The sequence below is a fragment of the Maniola jurtina genome, chromosome 9 (assembly GCF_905333055.1).
Source record: "Maniola jurtina chromosome 9, ilManJurt1.1, whole genome shotgun sequence".
Lineage (NCBI taxonomy): Eukaryota > Metazoa > Arthropoda > Insecta > Lepidoptera > Nymphalidae > Maniola > Maniola jurtina.
In genome coordinates, this window is record NC_060037.1 from 9421217 (window position 1) to 9442861 (window position 21645).

The 21645-nt window shown below is 38.4% G+C and overlaps 3 protein-coding genes and 1 long non-coding RNA gene across 4 annotated transcripts in view; 2 read left to right on the forward strand and 2 right to left on the reverse strand.

Moving 5' to 3' along the window:
• Nucleotides 1-5124, reverse strand: part of LOC123867940 — a 29189-nt gene extending 24065 nt beyond the window's left edge. The window contains exons 1-2 of the mRNA XM_045910263.1: nucleotides 4820-5124; nucleotides 1135-2731 (exon numbers count right to left, since the gene is read on the reverse strand). Of these exons, the coding sequence (XP_045766219.1) occupies nucleotides 1135-2731; nucleotides 4820-4834 (1612 nt within the window). The 5' untranslated portion in view covers nucleotides 4835-5124. The remainder of the gene's footprint in view (nucleotides 1-1134; nucleotides 2732-4819) is intronic.
• LOC123867941 lies at nucleotides 3251-8782 on the forward strand. Its single transcript, XM_045910266.1, has 7 exons — nucleotides 3251-3530; nucleotides 4276-4366; nucleotides 4702-4778; nucleotides 5221-5406; nucleotides 6317-6488; nucleotides 6907-6986; nucleotides 8486-8782. Exons 1-7 carry the CDS (start codon nucleotides 3314-3316, stop codon nucleotides 8686-8688), a joined length of 1026 nt encoding a protein of 341 aa, XP_045766222.1. The 5' UTR covers nucleotides 3251-3313; the 3' UTR covers nucleotides 8689-8782.
• A 4621-nt stretch (nucleotides 8783-13403) lies between these two features.
• On the forward strand, nucleotides 13404-17081 carry LOC123868482. Its single transcript, XM_045911022.1, has one exon. It carries the CDS (start codon nucleotides 13404-13406, stop codon nucleotides 17079-17081), a length of 3678 nt encoding a protein of 1225 aa, XP_045766978.1.
• Nucleotides 17082-18915: 1834 nt separating this feature from the next.
• On the reverse strand, nucleotides 18916-20394 carry LOC123868581. Its single transcript, XR_006796661.1, has 2 exons — nucleotides 20195-20394; nucleotides 18916-19465 (listed from the first exon to the last, which is right to left on the reverse strand). It is a non-coding gene; the product is annotated as an uncharacterized LOC123868581 (long non-coding RNA).
• Nucleotides 20395-21645: the final 1251 nt, after the last annotated feature.

A 21645-nucleotide genomic window follows, 5' to 3' on the forward strand; every position in this document is an offset into this window, starting at 1 on the left:
ACAAGTAATATAAGATAATTATTAATAAAATAAGATATTAACTGTTATAGGGGCAAAATCTCTGAAGATGTTGAATTTTATTATTATCAAGAAATGGTCAACATAGCTGCGTGCGATTACAAAAATCGACGAGTCACTTTCACTATCAATTATCTGAACTTCAAAACATAGTGTTCATATATTGAATACAGTATTGTGTTTGTAACGTTTCACTACAAATTGCAACCAAACAATAAGACACATAATAATGGATGCACAAATGACGCGAACATGAACACATTGACGAATGTTACATTGGCAGCGCGATCAAAGTAGGCCATTGAATCGTTTAAACTGCTAGCCCGATTTGTAGACGTGAAATAAAGAGGTTAGGGAAGGGCGCGCAGGACGACTTCGCTCGGGTTACTGCGTCGTCGTGGCGGCGAGGGCGGCGGCGCCGGAGCATCTAAATTGGGATCGACTCGCAACTCTCGCAACGACTCAAATACCTTGACTTCCTCAATATTACATTGAACCCGCTGAATACGAGACCGCCAAACGTACGTCAATCGACGCCCACTTGGACAGACTTCTTAGGATAACAAACGTCCCACATTGCAAAAAGACGCAAACTATTGCGTCTGAATGAGGTCTTTCATCTTTTTATAATAATCGTATTCAATCTACACTAATATTATACATAAGAGGTCCGTATAAAGTTTGTAAGTTTGGATGTAGCGATAATCTCCGGAACTAAAGATCCGATTCTGAAAATTATTTCACTAATCGAAAGCTAAATTATCCCCGAGTGCTATAGTCTATAAATTACGCAAACGAAGTCGCGGGAAAAAACTAGAATCGAATAACGTTATGCTAAATTATTGTAACACTGTTTTAATTACTATCCCAAATCTTAATGGTAGATGTTAACTAATTAAAGACAAAAACGTAAGCCGAATTTTCCTAGTTGGACAAATGTTAATTTTAATGCTACGGGCAGCAATTTTATGTTGTGGTGGTTCGAAGAAATAACAGTAATATTTTTAAATGCTTATCAGTTCACGTACTTGAATAACAAAGAGATAAAAGATAAGCGGCTACATTTGTTTTCATTCCATACATAAAATTATAAGTAAATTGATTAAGCCAACATACCTTGCGAAGGAGAAGCAGGCGCCGGAGATGATGAGTAGGGTAGACTGTTGACCGGTGACACCAGCGGTGAAACGAGGGGCGACTGAGGAGTATCTTCAGTCTGAACTACGCTAGGAGACACTTCGGGCGTCGATGATCTTCGTTTACTCTTGTCGTCCCAATCACCACTATAAAGTATCGTCTCATAGCCATCTTCCTCTTGGCTGTTTGTTGGTGACCTCACCACAATATTACAGATATCAGGTGTTGGCATAGCACAGGATTCTAACTCAAGAATGTTATTTTCTTTAATCACATCGCGTTGAAGAGACGAGATCGATGAAGATGAAGGCGATTTCACGAATACTCCATGATCAGTGTTATCACTCCTATCAACTTCTTTTGGTGTACACTGTATAAACTCGATTTTACTTGGGGTTGTGGCAATGTTAGTGTCTAATGTGAAGTCTTCTTCGTCGAGTAATGGGGGCGGTGATTTCGGTAGCCGAGCGGGAGGTGATGGCGGTATATTATAATATATTGAACTTTTACCGATTTCAGGACTCTCTTGTAACGTATAAGATTGAATGGGCGATGTACATTCTCTTTCTTTTGAAGGTGGCAAAAAACCAGGTTGTTGAATAAATTCTTCTAATTTTTCGATATTTACTTTTTCTACTTCAGGTGAAACCGATGCTCTTTTATGTATCCTTTCTATTGGTTCTACTTTTTGAGGACTTTGTCTAATAGGTGAACTTAAATTATCTCTTTTTACTGCTGGGGAAGTAAGGATTTCGGATCTAGCGGTGGTGGGTGGAGTATTATTAGTTCTAGGTGAGGGTAACACGGGCGCGACGTTTTTTACAGGACTAGGAGATTTCGCAACATGTATACCTCGATTAACTAAAGAAGCGGGAAGGGTATTCGGGCGTTCCAGATGTGAATCACCAGCGCCCGGCGATAACGGTGGTGAGTAAACTCGTGAAGGGACCACATGTCTATCAGTCGCTTCCGGAGACTTTCTATCTTGATACCCAGGTGGTGACTTATAATCGGATCTCTGTTCGGGATCGTATTTAGACGGCCGGGATTTATTAAAGTGAGCGGTCCAATTTCTCTGTTTTTCTATAAGTTCTTTATTAAAACGTCTATCCGGTTTTTCTGGCTTAGGAAGAACACTAGGTTTAGCTGGTTTCGGTGGTGGTTGCTGCGTAGCACCATTGGATAATCGGTCACCGTTGACAGCCGGTGCCAAAGTACACGTTGCCGTAGCATTGTTTCGCGTCGGGCTCACGGAACCCGCCGAGCTGGACCGGGAGCGCGCGGGGATCACCGGGAGCACCCCGCGCGTCCCGGCGAAACTTGCAGCCGCAGAAGGCGACTTTTCAATACGAAAATTACGATTCTCTTCACCTAATTTCTCAAATAGAGCTCTAGCATTGTTAAACCTAGCCAGATGGCTTTCGGTTCGCACGACTGTCACATCACTTCCACGCATATCTTCATCGTCTCTCGACGGCATTCCTTGAAATATATTAGCTATTTTGGATACTTTAGTGCCTTGTGCTCTTTTCTTGCACTCCTCCATACTAGCCGGGTACGGCCGCTTCAATCCAACCTGGAAAAGTAATTGTCCAGTATGAGTTAACGAGAAGTATCTTCATGTCACTTAATACAAATATGAGAAATAGGCCGCATTTTCAAACGCCTGATAACATGAGATAAGCACTACATAGAAGCGCAGGTAGTCGGCGCTCGCCACGGACACTGGTGCGAGTGACGCGACCACTTACGCTCTGCCTTCGTTTGTCGCGAAATACAACTCGAGATAACGATAGCGCTGATAATAACTTGCTCGTTTAAGACATTGCTTTTCATACTTTTAATAACTAAGTACTACATCTATAACAAAGGAGTTCTAAAATAAAGAAATTTTTATTTAAACTCAAAAAAGAGACGAATAAATTACATTGGTGTGATGATTGGCGGTGTGATTTTCCTAAGAGTATAAAAATAAATACCTTCTAATTAGCACACTCCTATACAGTTTATTTACTTACTATCAACATTATTCATGTATAGGTACTTTAAAAACTATATAATCTTGTGATAAGATTTATTGATAACAAAAAACAGATATCAATGCGTAATTAATACTTTGCGTTATACGATCGACATGTATACGGTTTAAACGGCAAACATGAAAAATATTCATTCAATATCTTGGTTATTTTTTTTAGCTAGCGTCCTGGGAAACGAAAATCAGTGTGAAATAGCTGAAATATGTGTGACAGATCTATCGCAAGCGGATTGTGGTGCTGGGATGACGCTAGTGCGTAATGCGAGTATTTTCGGATGTTGCCCTGCGTGCAGATTCGATGACGGTACTGGCGGAGGTGGAGGAGGAGATGACAATGGTATGAAACTAAGCATTGTTTAGTTTGAGTTATTTATAATTGGTTTACTAAATCACATCAAGTGGCGCTGTCCATCATTAACTTGCAAACTATACTACTTAACAGATAAAACAGATTTTTATGCAAAAAAGTTTTTGATTTATTGTGCAAATACCCGGGATACGGAACCCTCGGTGAGCGAGTCTGACTCGCACTTGACCGGTTTTTTTTACTTTGTCAATGTTGTATAACAACTAAGTATGTATAATAACAAAGAATAAGTAAATAGTATTTGAATTAGATACGTGGTATGAGTCATTGTAAAACTACAGAGATGAAGGCCGATATTTTATAAGGCGAAAGTGAACCGCTACACAAACGTGTTATTTGTTGTATTGGTGAAACCTCAGGGTGAAACTTAGCTGTCGCAGAGGTTGTTTTACGAGCCAATCGCCGAGTATATGTATAAATACTACATCTACTTGCTTATTGTTATATACTATGCAGTGTACGTCTTTGAAAATATCTGAACCTATTAAATTAAAAAACAATGTAGCCAAAAGTTTTCCCTTGCTTTCCTTGGGTAACAGAAGGGCTAGCTCATTTTTGCGCAACGGATTAGCCTGGTTGTCCAGCGCGGAAATGCAGCCAGTATTCTGGCACCATTGTCATGATTTGTATAGTAATTAGATAAGGCTAGCTTATTGTAATATTTTCAATAAAAATAAAGTTAAATTATAAAGATACATATATTTTTCATAAACAGATCCTTCGAAAGGGTGTCGACCCCCTGCCAACTGCTTACCGGACGGACGGTACGCACCTGTGCAATGTAAAGGCGATTTATTCACGGGGAGGTAAGTCTTGTAAATATGCCAATTAAAATTACGAAATGTAACAAAAACTAACGATACTTCACTGGTTCATTGACTAAGTCGATTTCAATTTTAATCGATTTTATTCTCGCCTATTTATCGGGCATGTAACAAAAAATGCACGTAGATACATTGATTGCAATAATAATAATATGTAATTCTTTTGTTATACCTACTTAGTTTAATATAAATTTCAAAATGTTTAAAAATTAAGTCTGCTTTTGTTTCCAAATGAATACATACATAATTAATTTTATTTAAACGCTCCAATGCACTTACGTTTCACCGTTGAAATGTACTATTTACACAATACACAGATGTTTCTGCTCTGATGAAAATGGGCAAAGAATATTTGGACAAATGTGGAGACGTGAAGCAAATGAGATGAGTTGCGGTAAGTTTTATTTAACTAACATTAGTAACAAATAGAAATACCTGAAGATTATGCATGGTTGATGATGGCTGTGTTGTTCAAGTAATCTTTATTCTATAAGCATAAATTTCTCTCGCGTACAAGTAAATCCATTGAAACGGAAAATAATCTAAAGCATTTTCTTCACACTTCCGTAACAAGCTGATTTTAAATGAAGAATCACATAGGTAATGCAAAGAATTTTAAGTTTCTAAAAATTGCAAAATTTAAGATTTATGTTTGACAGAAATGACAATTCGACCACCAAAGAAAGATTAAAAATCTTAAAAATAATGTTCATTTCAGACTCATTTTAGTACTACCTAGAGCTAGACAATGTCAATTCGACTCAATCAACTAAAGAGAATGTAGTTTCTAATCAGGAATGCAAGTACGAGTATAAACCAAATTACTATATTTTTAGCGTGCAGTCGTAAAAGACATGAATTAGAAACGAAACACGGCAAAATCACTACCTTACACTGCACACCGAATGGGGACTATGAGCAATTGCAATGTGACGAGGGCATGTGCTGGTGCGCCCAGACCAAGACGGGACAACCCATTACACCGCCGGTGCAAGAAGTCGACATGAGGCGTCTTCCTTGTTGTAATTATTATTAGTAGTTAGTTAATTAGAAACAGCTAAATACTTTGCGGCCAACATCAGAATCGACGCCACTCAATTCTGATCTTTTCCTCTGAATTAAAAGAGTATCTGCATATTTTTATTTTTAATATTGCTAAAAAGGATGGAAAATGAATTGTAAAGACTCTAAATTTTAGTGCTACTCTACAAAAACACTAAGCACTAAGACTGTCACCTAAAGCCACGAGGTTTGAAGTTTTAAATAAAATTAAGTTTGTCTGTTCTTTTCTTAAATCACATTGGTAAGAAAACAATGCGAATACTCTAAGAATCAGTACCAGTGTATGATGTATCCTATTAAAAATTCTCGGAGATCCGCTTCTATTAGACTGAACAAGATCCTTCAGCCACAAGGCCTAAATTGTAAATCTTGGATCGAGCTCAATTAGCATTAGCGTTGCGTCTTAACATTTCTTTGAAAGTCAAATCTTGATAATAAATGATTTTCAATAATTTTAGTCACGAAAAACATTTTAAAGATCAAGACACGTAATGTAATTGGTTGAACAAAACGTACGCTCAAAATAGAATGGTTGACTCTCACGTTCAGTGAAGCGGCAGCGACGTAGGGCGAGACATTGAAAGGTCTTCTATATTATATTATGCATAAGTTTTGTTGCCCATTTATTTATCAAAGCTAAGCACTACAAGTTAAAGTATACTTTAAAATGTATCAAAGATATTATTTACAAGACTTGGATCATGAAAGGATAGAATATTGTTAATATTGACCTGGGTGTAATGCGAAGACCTCAAAAAATAATAATCTATGAATTAGGATGACTATTGAAGATTTAAGAGCGCAACACAATCCAAAATCTATGAAAACATTTTAGTGGTTTCAAACCCCAACTCACTTATCTTTTATTAGTCAGTGCAGCAGCACTCGGTGAGCAGTACCTGCGAAGATGTGAAAGTATCGTTTATGCTTTGGCCAGGATCCACAGAGAACAGTCGGCGCACGGAACCAATTTCTTAGGCAATCCAATAACGTTCTGCGATTTTGATGGAAGCTATGGACCATATCAAATTCAGAATGGAATGTAAGAATATATTATTGTGATTGCCTACTCTTTCGATAAAGACACAATCTAATTAAATTAATATTAAAAATGTTTATTAGTAAACTAAATAGATGATGCCCGCGACTTCGTTCGCGTGGATTTACGTTTTATTAATATCCCGTGGGAACTCTTTGATTTTCCGGGATAAAAGTAGCCTATATCCGTCCCCGAAATATAAGCTAACTCTGTTCTTTTCATCATAATCTGGACGCGAAAAGCTAGCAGACAGAAAGACACACTTTCGCATTTATAATGTTAATATGGATAATATATTATGTAAGTATATAATAAAGTACCTATGGATTCTTTAAGAAAAATAGTCTCAATAGAAAGAGACGGTACTTGTAGTTTAATATATTTAGACAAAAATATGTATTTGACATGTTTTCACTTTCAGCGTCTACTGCACCGGTCGAGACGGTAAAATCTTGGGTTCGTGGCAAGTTGTAGTCAGTGAAATGCGAGGAATCAATTGCAGTGAGTCTATAATTTACAGCACGCAAGTATAATATGTGACAGGTTGACATTGCAATCGGGATGGGGACGCCCCGCGCACACCCGCACAGCCCTCGCGCTAACCCGCTACGGGATGGCGCGGGTGTGCGGGGCGTCCCCCCACTTGATACCCCGATTGCCATTTCGACCTGTCGCGAACTATAGACACATAGATCTTTGTCATTCGAATCTGGTTAAGGAATCTAAGTTTTTTCACTTGTATGGCATTGTCTACACACCTGATAAACTGACGGTTATCGAAATTAGCTTCATCTTTCGACAGCATCGCTTATTATTATTCATAATATTTAAATCAAAATCTTTATGTATAACTTAAATGGGAATCCCGAGGCAACTCTAATAATCCGTCCTCATGTATGAAGCTAACTCTGTTCGAAATTTCATCAAAATCAATTAAACTGTTGGACCTTGAAAAGCTAGCAGACAGACAGACACGCTTTCGCGTTTATAATATTTAAAAAATGCTAATAAAGCAAAAATACGCGGAAACGTATGGCGGTACCGTTAGCGCACACGCATTGCGGAGTAAACTCACGGAGACCGGTTTGCGACCGTGACCCTATTCCCGACATGAACGGGTCCATTCAATCGGTTGACGCTCTGATGGAATGCGGGAGCCGCAATACTTGATCTCCTACCAAAACATAACTGTCCGACCAGTTCGAGGAAAACAGAGTTTGCGTGTTGACACACGCAACGGCTACATTCGTCGATAAGAGAAGCGTCACATGAAAGATATGTGAGATAAGCTGAGTTTTGATAAAAGTGAAAGTAGATCTATCAAGACTAGATATTCGCAGCGAGGCCAAACAATGATGATGATGCAGGTTAGACAAGAATCACCATGTAGATTCCCATTCCCGAAACAGCCAGTAATCAGGGATTGATTTAGTTGCTAAAAATTAACTTATTAGGACTGATTTTTCATTCGTCAAATAACTTTTATCTGAGGAACAAATGTTTAGGTTTGGACCATAGGAAATCTGTCAAAACGTCAAGATTATTCCTTACATAAAAGTTATTTGACGATTGAAAAATCGGCCCTAAATAATAATCTATAGTTTATACTTGTAGTCTTAACAGTTAACTGACAGTTAACTTATTATAATTAGTTGGTCCAGTAAGATTGATCAATTGTACAATATTTTTAGGGTTCCGAAAAACGCAACCCTTATACGATCATTTCGTTGTCTGTCTGTCTGTCGTGTTAGTTAAGGGAATCAAAATCAATAAGGTACTTCCCGTTGACCTAGAATCATGAGACAGGTAGCAATATCTTATTATAATTCAATGTAGTAAAGGAAAGAATCCAAAAACCATGAATTTTTAGTTGCATCACAAAAAACAAGAATTATTTCTTTTACGATGGTACGAAACTCTTCGTGTGGTCTCTTTCGGCCGATTTTCTGTAATAGGTATATTACAACCATTCATGGTGAACTAGGTTTGCTTTCCAACAGATTGCGCTCGTGATACGATGATGTACTTCCCGGAAAGGGGTATGACAGTTTCAGAAGTGTGTATGGCAAACGGTAACTACCGCCCCAATCAGAATGCAGGCGATGTCACATACTGCGTCGACGACGACGGCTACCCGCTGGAGGAGGAAGACTGGCCGCCAGTGTGTGTTACTTCTACCAATAGAAGTAATAGAACTGAATAGGACCTGGTCATCTAAGATTATAATGTCTCTAGTTGCTATTTTACAAAACTGTTCTTTATATATTTTTTCCTTTATTACAGAATTGAAATAAGAATATGGATTTTTTGAATTGACAATTATTTCCCTAATGATGCAGTTTATGTAAATCGTACAGTTCGCAGTCCGTACTCTCGCTAAAAACATGGAACAGTCTGTTTAGCGGTTATGAACACTAAAGATATTTGAGTAATGACTAATGAGTTAATCACTGATTAGTCGCCCTGGTGCCATTCGCTTCCTCAGATATGAATAAATCTTCATAAAAAGTAAATAGTACCAATTAAATCGTCATAATAAAAGTTCAGGCCGTCCTTTACAGGATGTTCGCATTGGAAAAAGAGGGCTTGGTTTTTATTCCTGTCAGTTATGATCACAGATAACAGATTGTTTCATATCTGTGGTTTATGATATTCAAATAATAGTAGTTTTATGGTAAAAACTAAAAAACATACACGTAAGTATACTGTTTTAAGTCAAATGCCTTAGACAGGTACAACGCGCTACGAAAACGTATGTACGTGGCTCCTAAAACTTTTTGTTCGCTGTTGCAGTCTTGTTTCCTACAGTTCCTTGTCATATCATCATCGTTAACCAACAGAGTCTTCTACACGCCACGGTCATGTGCCGCGCCGTTTGAACCCAGCGGGCTCCCTGCGACTCGTTTTTATTAGGGTTCCGTAGTTTAATGTAGTTGGTTAACCGCAGCGCTTTCCGGTGCGAATGTGCATTCTAGCACCTTGGGACTCCAACGTCTATCGGTTTCCTCTCAATCAATAGTTAGACCACAGTTCCTTATAGTACGCGTTACGCGTTCAATGCGATGTCCTGCCTTGCTGCTGGCGTTGCGATGGTTAGGAATAAGAAATACCAGTATTGGAGACGTACATTTGGTAACATGAAACTCAATACTGATCGATACCTACGTTGCAAGTGTTGACCGGGTGTATGGTGCAAGCGTCGCGCAACGCGTGTCATACGACGCCGCGCGGCCGCCCGCTCGCCGGGCGCGTTTGCCCATCTGGAACAAGGGGGTAGAATTACCTATGTGACAGACATTTGCCGTATTTCCTAAACATTAAGTATATCATAATAATCAAGCGGTGATAGCCTAGTGGTTAAGAGGTCCGCCTCCTATTCGAGAGATCGGAGGTTCGATCCCGGGCACGCACATCTAACTCTCCGGAGTAAAGTGCGTTTCAAGCAATTAAATATCATTTGCTTTAACGGTGAAGGAAAACATCGTGAGGAAACCTTCATGTCTGAGAGTTCTCCATAATGTTCTCAAAGGTGTGAGAAAATTCGAACAAGGTCAAACGACTTTTCTTGGTTATAGTTATTTTTAAATAAGATCAACGTTCTAAATACGTCAACACAAGGGGTTAGATTCTAACCCTATACTCTAACCGCTAGAGAATCAGTCTACTCTTGGCTAGTTAAAACATCTTCAGCGGATATGTTTTCGACAAATTATCATATATCAGAAATATGGTCAAAAATATATAAACTGTGAAAGTAAACATTGTGCTAAGCTGTTACATTGCCTAAGTAGGTACCTACGCGAAAGGAACACTGATACATTCCACTCTATGTTAATTATTATTCAAATATCTATAATTTCGTTTAGTTAGCTACTAGCTATGGTAAATTAGATCATGACCACAGTACTTAATCTAATATGCTGTAACTACAAAAGAAGCTAGCCCTCATATTTCACAAAGAGTAGTCTCTACGAAGGGTCCGGCTTGTCGCCACTTGGACACGTCACACCCGCTCTTGATAGCCGAGTGTAAAGTGAAATCGACCTTATTTTGGAATAAAAATTAATTATTATTTAAAAAAGTTTTAAAACTGCACAGAAATCTGCAAAACTTAATTAAACTTCAGTACTTAAATATTATCTCAGTACATACAAAAGTAAAAACTGATAATTGTTAAACAAATAAGCTAAGCTGATTAAGTTTTGCAGGCTTTTGCGTAGTCGGGTTTCTTTTTTAGGGTTCCGTTCCTCAAAAGGAAAAAAGGAACCCTTACAGATAGACAGACAACAAAGTGATCCTAACTTTGTTGTCTGTCCGTCTGTCTGTCGCGTCTGTCAAGAAAACCTATATGGTACTTCCTGTTGACCTAGAATCGTGAAATTTGATAGGTAGGTAGGTCTTATAGCACAAGTAAAGGAAAAACTCCAAAAACCGTAAATTTCTAGTTACATCACAAAAAAAAGATTAAAATGTGTTTCAATTTTCAAAGTAAGATAACTATACCAAGTGGGCTATCATATGAAAGGGCTCTTTACCTGTACATTCTAAAACAGATTTTTACTTATTTTTATGCGTAATAGTTTTTGATTTATCTTGCAAAAATGCCCGAGTAGGGAACCCTCGCGGGTCTGACTCACACTTGGTTGGTTTTTTCCATTGTAAAAGTATCCTGTCTTTCAGAAGCAAGCTTAATATCACTAAGAGCATTTTCACAGCTAAATAGGTAAATACTTAAGTAAATGTATAAGTTTATAGTTGAAGGAACAAAGACTCTATAGACAAATAATTTTACTGCCTAAGCTAGGAGTAGGACATCATTAAGTAATATTGTCAGATTTTTGACAAAATTTGGAATGAGTTAAGGTCTGTCTCAGTATTCAATCACAAGCTGAATATTTAAAAATAAAATAACTATATAATGCAGCACAACATGGAACGATGGAAATGTGTAAGTGCTGAAATCAGCCCCGTTAGAACTATATAAAACAAGTATATTTTATCTTCCAGGATTTCTTTTCCAAATGAAGATGTTGAGAAACTAAACTTATATCAACTTTTACTACTCTACTGGATGGTTTCTACTCCTAGATACACTTTTACACTCATTAATTATAATTGTGTGGTTCAGATTGTTACAATTTGTTGACTGTTAGTTACTTATCATAAGTTTAAATGATAAATCACTAATAATAATCAACAAATGAAACAGTCAAGAATCATCAAGAAAGTCTGAAAACTGTTTGTGGGAATGAGAGTAATCATAATCACTAACCATATTATAAATGTGAAATTGTTAGTTTATTGATTTATTGGTATGTTTGTTTGTTCTTCAATCACGTCACAACAGAGCAATGGATTGATGTGATGGGAATATTTAAAGACCAAGGAGTGACATAAGCTAGTTTTTATGCAGGAAAATCAAAGAATTCCTATAGGATTTTTAAAAACTAAATTCACAACAACAAAGTCACAGGCATCAGCTAGTCTTTTATAATAAGTAAAATAATCCCACAATCAATTTTCAACTTGAAATCTATTGAATCCTCCTGCTCCTGAAAAAAGCATATTACTAACAAAAATGAAGATTATGTACTTAAGTAAATGATTAACATCTTGATTTGACTGGCAGCTTGCTCCAGTAATGTTTTGGACTGCAATCACTAATTACATTATTTTGGAGTATAACTAAAACTGATTTTTAAATAACTAATGGTAAAATTTCTGATAATTTTAGCTACATGTCTTAGTCAGATCTCAGAAAACAGGGTCAGAAGATCTATTAACATTACTTATTATTAATTGAACTACTCACAAGATAGCCACTTTCAAAAAATGAGAATATAATTTCAATAAGTTAATGGAAGCATTTTTTCCTAACTATTGACAATGTACCCTAAGCTTCTGGAAATAAAATAAACTTATACCAAAAAAGACAGTAAATCAAGTCATGTAAAGTCAAGTAAAGTCAAGTTTAGGGCATAGTCCACCCCGCTGGCCAAGTGTAGATTAGCAGACTTCACACATCTTTGAGAACATTATGGAGAACTCTAAGGCATGCAGGATTCCTCACCATGTTTCCCTTTACTATTAAAAAAAGGTGGTTTTTAATTACTTAAATCACACATAACTCCTTTCTAACTATGAAATCAAATTGTAGTGCTTGCAAATATTTAGTAGATCTTACTTTAAACATAATTTAAGTTAAATCATAAATGGCAAGTATCAATGTAATTAATAATATCAATAACTCAATAGGTAAACTTTCCATTAAATTAAGTAAGTACAACAATAAAGTAAAATACAAGAAAAAGAAAATCTGATACTGACCTTAAAAAAGAGTCACGTTTTCACCATGTAGGTGCGATCCGGTTTGCCACATCAGTGCTAATTTGAACCACATATCAAAATACACCTATGCACTTTTCACTAAAACTTATTTAATTTAATGTTCTAAATAAGTTAAATATCCGTAACACCGCACACCCTCTTACAGCCCGACACAAACAGACATTCGGAAGCCTATCAGACTACGAAACGTCAATAATCCGGGACAGCTTCAATTCGCGTAGTGCATTTAAAGAAACTAAGTTATGCACTAAAGTAATCTTATACCTAATTAGTTCATTAGAATTATTCAGACGTTTCACGTTACATACATTATTCCTTAATGATTAAATAAATAAATTGCAAAAAAAATTTGCGAAACCACTCCATCCACTTCACAGACCACAGACTACAAAAATCACAGAACAATAACTTAAAAAATTATAAATGTAAGTGAGGTGATGCGACCTCCGCGCTGTACCTCCATAGACAACTGTCATCTAACTATTGTCAAATGAGTCAACGTTTCAGTTAAATAAAACCAATATTTTCTTGGTTTCTCGTTTTATTATGCCACAATTTATTTAACTGAGAATGACTGACGAAAAACTAGGCAAGCCTTCGCTGTTAAGATATCTGCGACCCGATAAGTTTGACATCGAGCCTGATGTCGCGGACTCCGATACAAAATGGCTACATTGGAAATCGACATTCGAAAGCTTCTTAGCAGAAGAGATTACCGAAGATGTACCGGACTCCCTTAAGCGTAAGATCCTAGTTAACCACTTATCGGCATCGATTTATAAGCATATCAAAACATGCTCCACTTATAAAGATTCGATGAAAGTTCTAGAAGACATCTATGTCAAACCGAAAAATACTATTCTAGCTCGACACATTCTCTTCAATCGCAAGCAACGAGCCGACGAAACGATCTCTGACTATGTTAGAGCTCTCCGACTTTCTGCGAAAGATTGTAAATTCGAAGACGTCACAGCCCAAGAGCATGAAGACCAAGCAGTTCGTAGTGCTCTCATATCCGGCTTACTATCACGAAGGATTCGCGAGCGGTTACTAGAAAACTCTAAACTCACTCTCTCAGAAGCACTTAATCAAGCCGTAGCTCTGGAAACGGCAGAGAAGGATGCAGTTACTATTGGTATTAGCTCTTCGCAACTCACCGCCATATCGCAAGGTATTTCACGGGTAAAGGAATCCGAAAATCTAGTGGCGGCTCTATCGTCACGAACTTTTCAAGCCGCCCCGAACACGCCACCTCCGGCTAAACCCTGCTTCTTTTGCGGCGGGAGTCTTCATCCAAGGTTCAGATGTCCAGCCAACAAAGCCACTTGCAAAAAGTGCTCAAAGAAAGGACACTTCGCAAGCGTCTGTAGATCGGGCAATTTTAACTTGAACTCCACGACAGTTGAAGATCCTACAACCCCTAACAACGACCAATTCTACAGTGGAGCTATTTCTGCTGCCTCTCCTTCGAGCCTTAGGAGTGCAACAATTCCAATCATGGTCAACGAATACAAGGCTGATGCTCTCGTCGATACAGGAAGTTCGGTCAGCTTTATTAATGGTAAAGTTGCTCGCATAATGAAACTACGCAAAAAACCCTGCCAGCAGACAGTCAATCTCGCTTCTCTCAATCAAGTTTCCTTTGTTGAAGGTGTCTGCTTTGCTACTATTACGATGAATAAGCATACTTATAAACAAACACCTCTTCTAGTTGTCGACAACCTCTGTGCCGACGTCATCATCGGCCATGACTTGCTCAAACATCACTCGAGCATTCATTTCAATCTTGGTGGGCCTGGCGAACCTTTAGAGATATGCAACGTGTTACAAGCTTCGGTGCCACCAGCCTCCGTATTTACAAATCTGTCGCCAAACATTCGACCGATCGTCGTGAGAAGCCGGCGCTACAGCAAGGAAGATGAGGACTTCATAAAAGAAGAAGTGTCTAAATTACTTGAAGACGGGGTCGTTGAAACAAGCATTTCCCCCTGGAGAGCTCAAGTCCTCGTAGCGGGAGGAGGAGTTCATCGAAAACGACTTGTCATTGATTACTCCATGACAATAAACAAATTCACCGAACTGGATGCCTTCCCCTTGCCAAGCATAGAATCAGTCGTGAACAACGTATCAAGATTTAAAGTGTTCAGTCAAATCGACTTAAAGAGCGCATATCATCAAGTACCCATCTTAGAAAATGAAAAGATATATACAGCTTTCGAAGCTTGCGGCAAATTGTACCAGTTTACACGCATTCCATTTGGCGTGACTAATGGCGTTGCAGCTTTTCAACGAACTCTGGACTTCATCATAACTGAAGAGAAATTAGAAGGAACGTTTGCCTACTTAGATGATGTAACCGTCTGCGGCAAAGATCAAAGGGATCATGACCACAATCTAAAACGCTTTTTGGACGCCGCTAATAAATTTCATTTAACTCTAAACGAACAGAAGAGTGTTTTCAATAAGACTAAAATCAACTTGCTTGGATATACTGTTGAAAATAACACAATCAGTCCTGACCCGGAAAGACTAAAACCTCTTCTAGAGCTTCCCGCTCCAACTAAAACTAGTGAACTAAAACGAGTCCTAGGGATGCTTGCTCATTACGCTAAATGGATCGCGCGTTTCTCCGAAAAAATAAAGCCACTTACATGCGTGACTACTTTCCCGTTGCCACCTGATGCGCTCAAGTGCTTTGAAGAACTCAAGCAAGATATTAAGGCAGCCGCTCTAGTAGCCATTAACGACAATGAAATGTTTACAGTCGAAACAGACGCTTCGGAATTCGCGCTAGGGGCTACACTGACGCAACATGGAAGACCAGTTGCTTTTTTCTCTCGGACATTGAATAACTCGGAATGCAAACAATCCTCAATCGAAAAAGAGGCTTGTGCGATAGTAGAGAGCCTAAAGAAATGGAGACACTACCTGATTGGTAGACATTTTCTTCTTATAACAGACCAACAATCGGTAGCCTTCATGTTCAATCAAAATCATAACAGTAAAATAAAAAATGAGAAGATTCAACGTTGGCGATTAGAACTGTCTTGCTTCAAATACGATATAGTTTACAGACCAGGCACTGAAAACGCTGCTGCGGACGCTCTATCTCGCGTATGCGCCTACATGAATATAAACAAGTTGAAAGAACTACATAACGCACTCTGCCACCCGGGAGTAACTAGAATGTATCACTGGGTAAGATCTAAAAACTTGCCCTACTCAGCTAATGATGTCAAGGAGATGACCGCTTCGTGTCCTACCTGCGCCGAAATAAAACCGAGGTTTTTTAAGGTCAAGGGTCAATTGATAAAAGCTACGTCGCCGTTTGAACGGATCAACATAGATTTTAAAGGACCACTGCCTTCTGAAACAGCCAACAAGTACATACTTACGATTATTGATGAGTACAGTCGGTTTCCTTTTGCTTACGCATGTAAGGATATGACCTCAGCCACCGTCATTACTTGCCTGAAAGATCTTTTTCTGACATTTGGCCAACCTCTCTACATTCATAGTGATAGAGGGCCGTCATTCATGTCCGAAGAGTTCAAATCATTTCTACGGCAGTCAAACATAGCCTCGTCCAGAACGACGCCCTATAACCCCCAGGGTAATGGCCAAGTGGAACGACTTAACGGAACGCTCTGGCGAACTATTCAACTCAGCCTTCGGTCAAAGGGATTATCGGTTGAAAATTGGGAAGTAGTACTGAAGGACGCATTGCATTGTGTCCGCTCTCTCCTATGTACGGCAACGAACGCTACTCCGCACGAAAAACTTTTCACATACCCTAGAAGATCCCCGAACGGAGATTCACTGCCATCTTGGCTCACGCCGGGACCGATCCTCGTTAAGAAGAACATCCGCTCTTCAAAAACGGACCCTCTTGTCGAGGAAGCCGAGCTTCTAGAGACCAATCCCTACTACTCTCTCATAAGACGGGATAATGGAGAAACCTCAACGGTATCAAACCGTCAATTGGCTCCTTTCCCCAGTTCTACTGATGATAGTAGAGATGATAACTTTGAAACGGCCTCCGAAGACGATAGCCTCACGTTTCCATCTGAAAATAACTCCACACCTCCACCTGAAAATATCGCTCCTTCGTCGTCGCCTCGTGTAGAAGAGCCGTCAACGTCCTCGCCAGTTCTTCGGACTGGACTTCCCAGGAAATCTAATAGGGCGCGAAAATTACCCACCTACCTGGCGGACTTTGTGGTTGATGGGAGTGAGAGTGAAAACTGAACCGGGGGAGAATGAGGTGATGCGACCTCCGCGCTGTACCTCCATAGACAACTGTCATCTAACTATTGTCAAATGAGTCAACGTTTCAGTTAAATAAAACCAATATTTTCTTGGTTTCTCGTTTTATTATGCCACAGTAAGCCATAGAGTAGACTTTTTTCCAACTTACTTTATGGCTCTGAGATCTAGCCTGTTTGAGCACTATACAGTGAAACTGGGAACTTAAAGCTATAAAAACTTTCATTGGATAAGATATAATTTCTTTTCAATTCCTTAGCAACAATAGACGGGTCAATTAGGTAGCGTAAGAAGTCTATGAACGGTTGTCGGCAGTATCAAATGGTGAAGTGGTCATATTCTAGCCTAGTGGTCGAGACGTCGGCCTTCTATGAGGAGTCCAGGGTCCGATCCCAGGCACGTACCTTTAACTTTTCAAAGTTAAATATCACTTGCTTTGGATACGGTGAAGGAAAACATCGTGAGGAAACCGGCATGCCTAAGAATTCTCTATCATGTTCATAAAGATGTGTTTAGTCTGTCAGTCCGCACTTGGCCAGCTTAGTGGACTATGGCCTAAACCCTTCTCATGTGAGAACTCGTAAGATAGTATGGGGCTACTTTACCCACACTGATCGGTACCGACTTGTCTGTACAGTTCTTACTTGAATAAATTATACTATATTATTGGGATTTCAGGTTTCAATGAAAACAGAGTTTGTACGTTTGTATATTACTTGTATTTTCGGTACTTTATACTGTGGGTACGTATTAAATTATTACAATATTGTACAGCATTTCTTCTTTTTACTCCAACGCGATGTCGTAGAACGTTTCTTATAGACTTTCTGCATACGTTTTTTGTGCGTTTTACGCGTCCTCTTGTTACTCATTCTCGAATCTTTTGATTGCACCCTGGCACAATCGCAAGCAGACCCGAGCCGATCGACTTGATCCACGGCGCTAGGGCATCTCGTTGTACTTCGCCTACTTTTATTGTAGCATTTTTCTGGTTGCGCACATGGTGGGGGTCGAGGTCTATGCTTATGAACACTGCATGACGGTGCAGATATACAGGGTGCTAGGCTTTTATTTGCAGCTGGAACACAACTTCTTATTAAGTCTACTTGAGGCGCGCCGAATCGAACCGAAACGCGTTAATTGGAATTTGTATTGACAAACTAATTGATTCGGCACACTGCGCGTCGCTGATGGAAGCTATGGTAACAATAACCATTTATTTTACTCATTGTATTTAAGTATACTTAGTATTGTATTTATACCCATAGGTAGCGAATTATCACGATTCAACTCAGCTCGGCGAACCTAGTGGATGGCAGCCTCAAAATCACCGCAAAATTGTTTTACCATTTTTGACAACCACTTTCTGTAGGTAAATCAAAATTTCAAGGCTTAAGCTCTGGCTACACGCTCCGTCTTACCTGACAGCTTATCTGCACAAGCCAGTTTGCGCAGTTAAGCTCGTGCGTGTGGACGGCAAGACGGTACCCGCGCAGTTCCAAAAGCTGCTAAACACTGGACTGCGCAGTTCTCGGTCTTACCTATGCAGATTTAACTGTGCAGGCAAGACGGAGCGTGTAGCTGGAGCGTAACTCTTATAAAAATATGTAGGTTGTGTTATTGGGTGTTGCAGACGAAAACAGACCTTGTAGTTTTTGTGTGCAAAAGAGATTCAACCTAAGGTAGGTAGGAGGTAAAACAATTTTATGGTCGATGTTACACTTATGAATAATGAAACATATTAATGAATAGGACTAGGTACATAATATTATTATGAGAAAGGTAGGTACTTAATAAATAAGAGAAATTAACGAAGTGTAGGTACAAAGCTTTTATTTATGTTAGAATAAGGTATCGAAATAAGTTATACGATTTCTCAACATTTTGTACAAGAACAGTGTTTTCTGATATCTTTGTATTATTATTAAAGTATTTCACAACATTTTCTCGGTCGTTTAAGCCGTCCTCTATGCCCTTTGCCCAAGCAACAGTCGGACTCGGCTCGACGAGAGCCTTGTTTTTTGGAATAATTTGCGTAACTATGGCTTCCTGTTATTCTATCCTTCCTTTTCATCTTTCCCTCTTTAGATTTTTTTTTAAGAAACTGGTCTATAGATTTTTGACTAGAAGAACGTCTTAGTTTGTTGCAGCTGCCACACGTAGCCTTGGCCTTCTCCCTGTCTCTCATAATGGAAACAGCACTTCGACAAGGCTTTATCTTTTTCGATGTGGTCTTTCGTAAGCATCGTTCTGGATTTTGACACGGCGGCGGCGTGGGGTGGCATCGAATTGGCGTACATGATGCAGTCGGTGTGCAGGGCGGGTGAATCGAAGGAGCCATTGATCTTTACTCCTGAATTTTTACTCTGTAAGAAAATCCTCTATCAATGAATGGTCTCACTAAAATTCATTTTGATAACTGAAGCCAGCTTCCTACGTTGTAAATCAGCCACGTACAAAACACAGATATTAAAAAAAAAAATTAAAACACAACTTACACGTTAGTAACACACAATCCCAAAAAAATGTTTTTATACGCTGAGCAGTAGTAAACGTGGATCAAAACGAACGAAATTATTTCATGAAACCATTTATTTTGGCTCATATATAAACATATATGAGCCAAGATATAATTAAAAAGTAGGGATAATAGTATACAAGTCGTATGAGTGGATACTCACACTGCTTGCTCATGTTATCGTCCGATCACTTATTAATATTATTATGATCCTCCTGCAGCTACCTTTATATTATACTAAAGTTAAAAGAAAAAACTTCTTTAATTTTACATGGAATTGATATGAACTAAAATAGGTATTTTCCATCGATGTATAGTATTTTCAAATTAATATTAACAACTTTGTACAAAAGTTCAATGCCTGTTGTTGACTTCAGGAGACTTGGCTTAAAATAGTTTAGAAATAGTTTTGAACTTTTGTACCTTTGATGAAAACACTGTTAATTATAGTGGCAGGTAAACCGTAGCAGGCTGGCTTCGTTATCTAAAAAATCTACAAATGCAGGCTTTTGTACAAAGCTGTCAATTACAAATCCCAAATCTACATAACTACTGGATATTCGAGAGTAAAACTTACACATGCTAAAAGCCTATAAAGACGGGGATTTATCGTTAATCATGCCTATATAGTTTTAATTATTATTTTTGTACATTTTTGTTGAGGAATTGACACGGGAATTTTTCATGTTTGGCAGCCCACATAACTTCTACTTGATTTTCTATTTTTAATCATGACATTCACTAACTTCTTTAATGCAAGAAGATTTTATTTGATCAACCTTTAGGGATGTCTACTTCAGGACGATATTATAAAAGCTGGCGATTCGATTCGACTCTGCAAGGCTTGCAAAGTCGAATCGAATCGCAATAATTTGCCACCTATGGGTAGTAGCATTTTGGAACGTTTTCGTACGAATTTGACACGTACGAACAACTCCGATATTTCAAGTACTATGGGAGCGGAAACTGAATGCAGGTAAGCAAGGCTAACTCAATACCCAATCTGCGCGCTCTTACTTGGAATGTCGGGATTAGATGTTCATGGTTGTTCGACCGAATCGGAAGTTCGTACAAAAATGCATCCAAATTTCGATCAACCTACATACATACATGTTTGGAATATTTCGGTAGATGTTTGTAGCCATTGAGCTAGTAGGTACTGGTTGTAGCTTTATCAGAACCTACCAAAATAGCAGAATCATAACAGATATATGCAGCTTATTTAGTCCAGTATAAATTTATTGGCATACTATAAAGGTGATGTCAAACGTCTTGAATTATATGAAGTTCATGATCGCGCCGGTACACTAAATAAAGCCCTTTACTCCGCCTCGCAAAGAATACGCGCGGCGTGCGCGGGTATATAATATGCTCAGCTCCCGCTCCTCGCTGATCCTTACTAATACTGTATAATACTAAAATTTAATTTGAACTTAAACTTATGTACAAGATCGAGTTTCCTACCCTCTGCACTAGGAAATATGTGTATTGCAGAAGGTAATAATGCGACTTCATCCAAGCATGCGACGCTACTCGGTACTACACCCCTTCAGAGTATTCAAGAAGTTTGGTGTCACCGGTATACCTACATACCTCAGATATTAAAAAGCAACAAGTACTATTTAGATAATACATCTAAATAGGTCGATTGATAAAGACTCTACAAGAGTCCGTATCAATCTGCCAAACTCAGCCAATAAAATTAAAACAGTAAAAGTCTTAATGTACTGTAAATATAATTTATTTAAACTAAACTACATAGATAGTTACAATAAAATTATAATAGTTATACAAATTGATACATTAATGTCTCATACAGTATTTATACACAAATAACATTTTTGGATAAACATTAAATATGTTAAAATATTGCAAGATAACAAATAGATTTATATAAGTATCCTCAGTCCTCTGCCTTTTCATAGTTTATATACCATCCATAATAATAATTAGTATGCTTGATAAACACAAGAGCCAGACAAATATCACTACACTTGTGTTATCATGTTACAACTCATAATATTATGT

Bases quoted from the DNA above. Each gene is read 5' to 3' on its own strand.
- LOC123867941 (XM_045910266.1), top strand. From the start codon at position 3,314: ATGAAAAATATTCATTCAATATCTTGGTTATTTTTTTTAGCTAGCGTC. The intron at 4,367-4,701 runs GTAAGTCTTGTA...CACAATACACAG, and splicing joins GGCGATTTATTCACGGGGAG to ATGTTTCTGCTCTGATGAAA. The intron at 4,779-5,220 runs GTAAGTTTTATT...CTATATTTTTAG, and splicing joins AGCAAATGAGATGAGTTGCG to CGTGCAGTCGTAAAAGACAT.
- LOC123868482 (XM_045911022.1), top strand. From the start codon at position 13,404: ATGACTGACGAAAAACTAGGCAAGCCTTCGCTGTTAAGATATCTGCGA.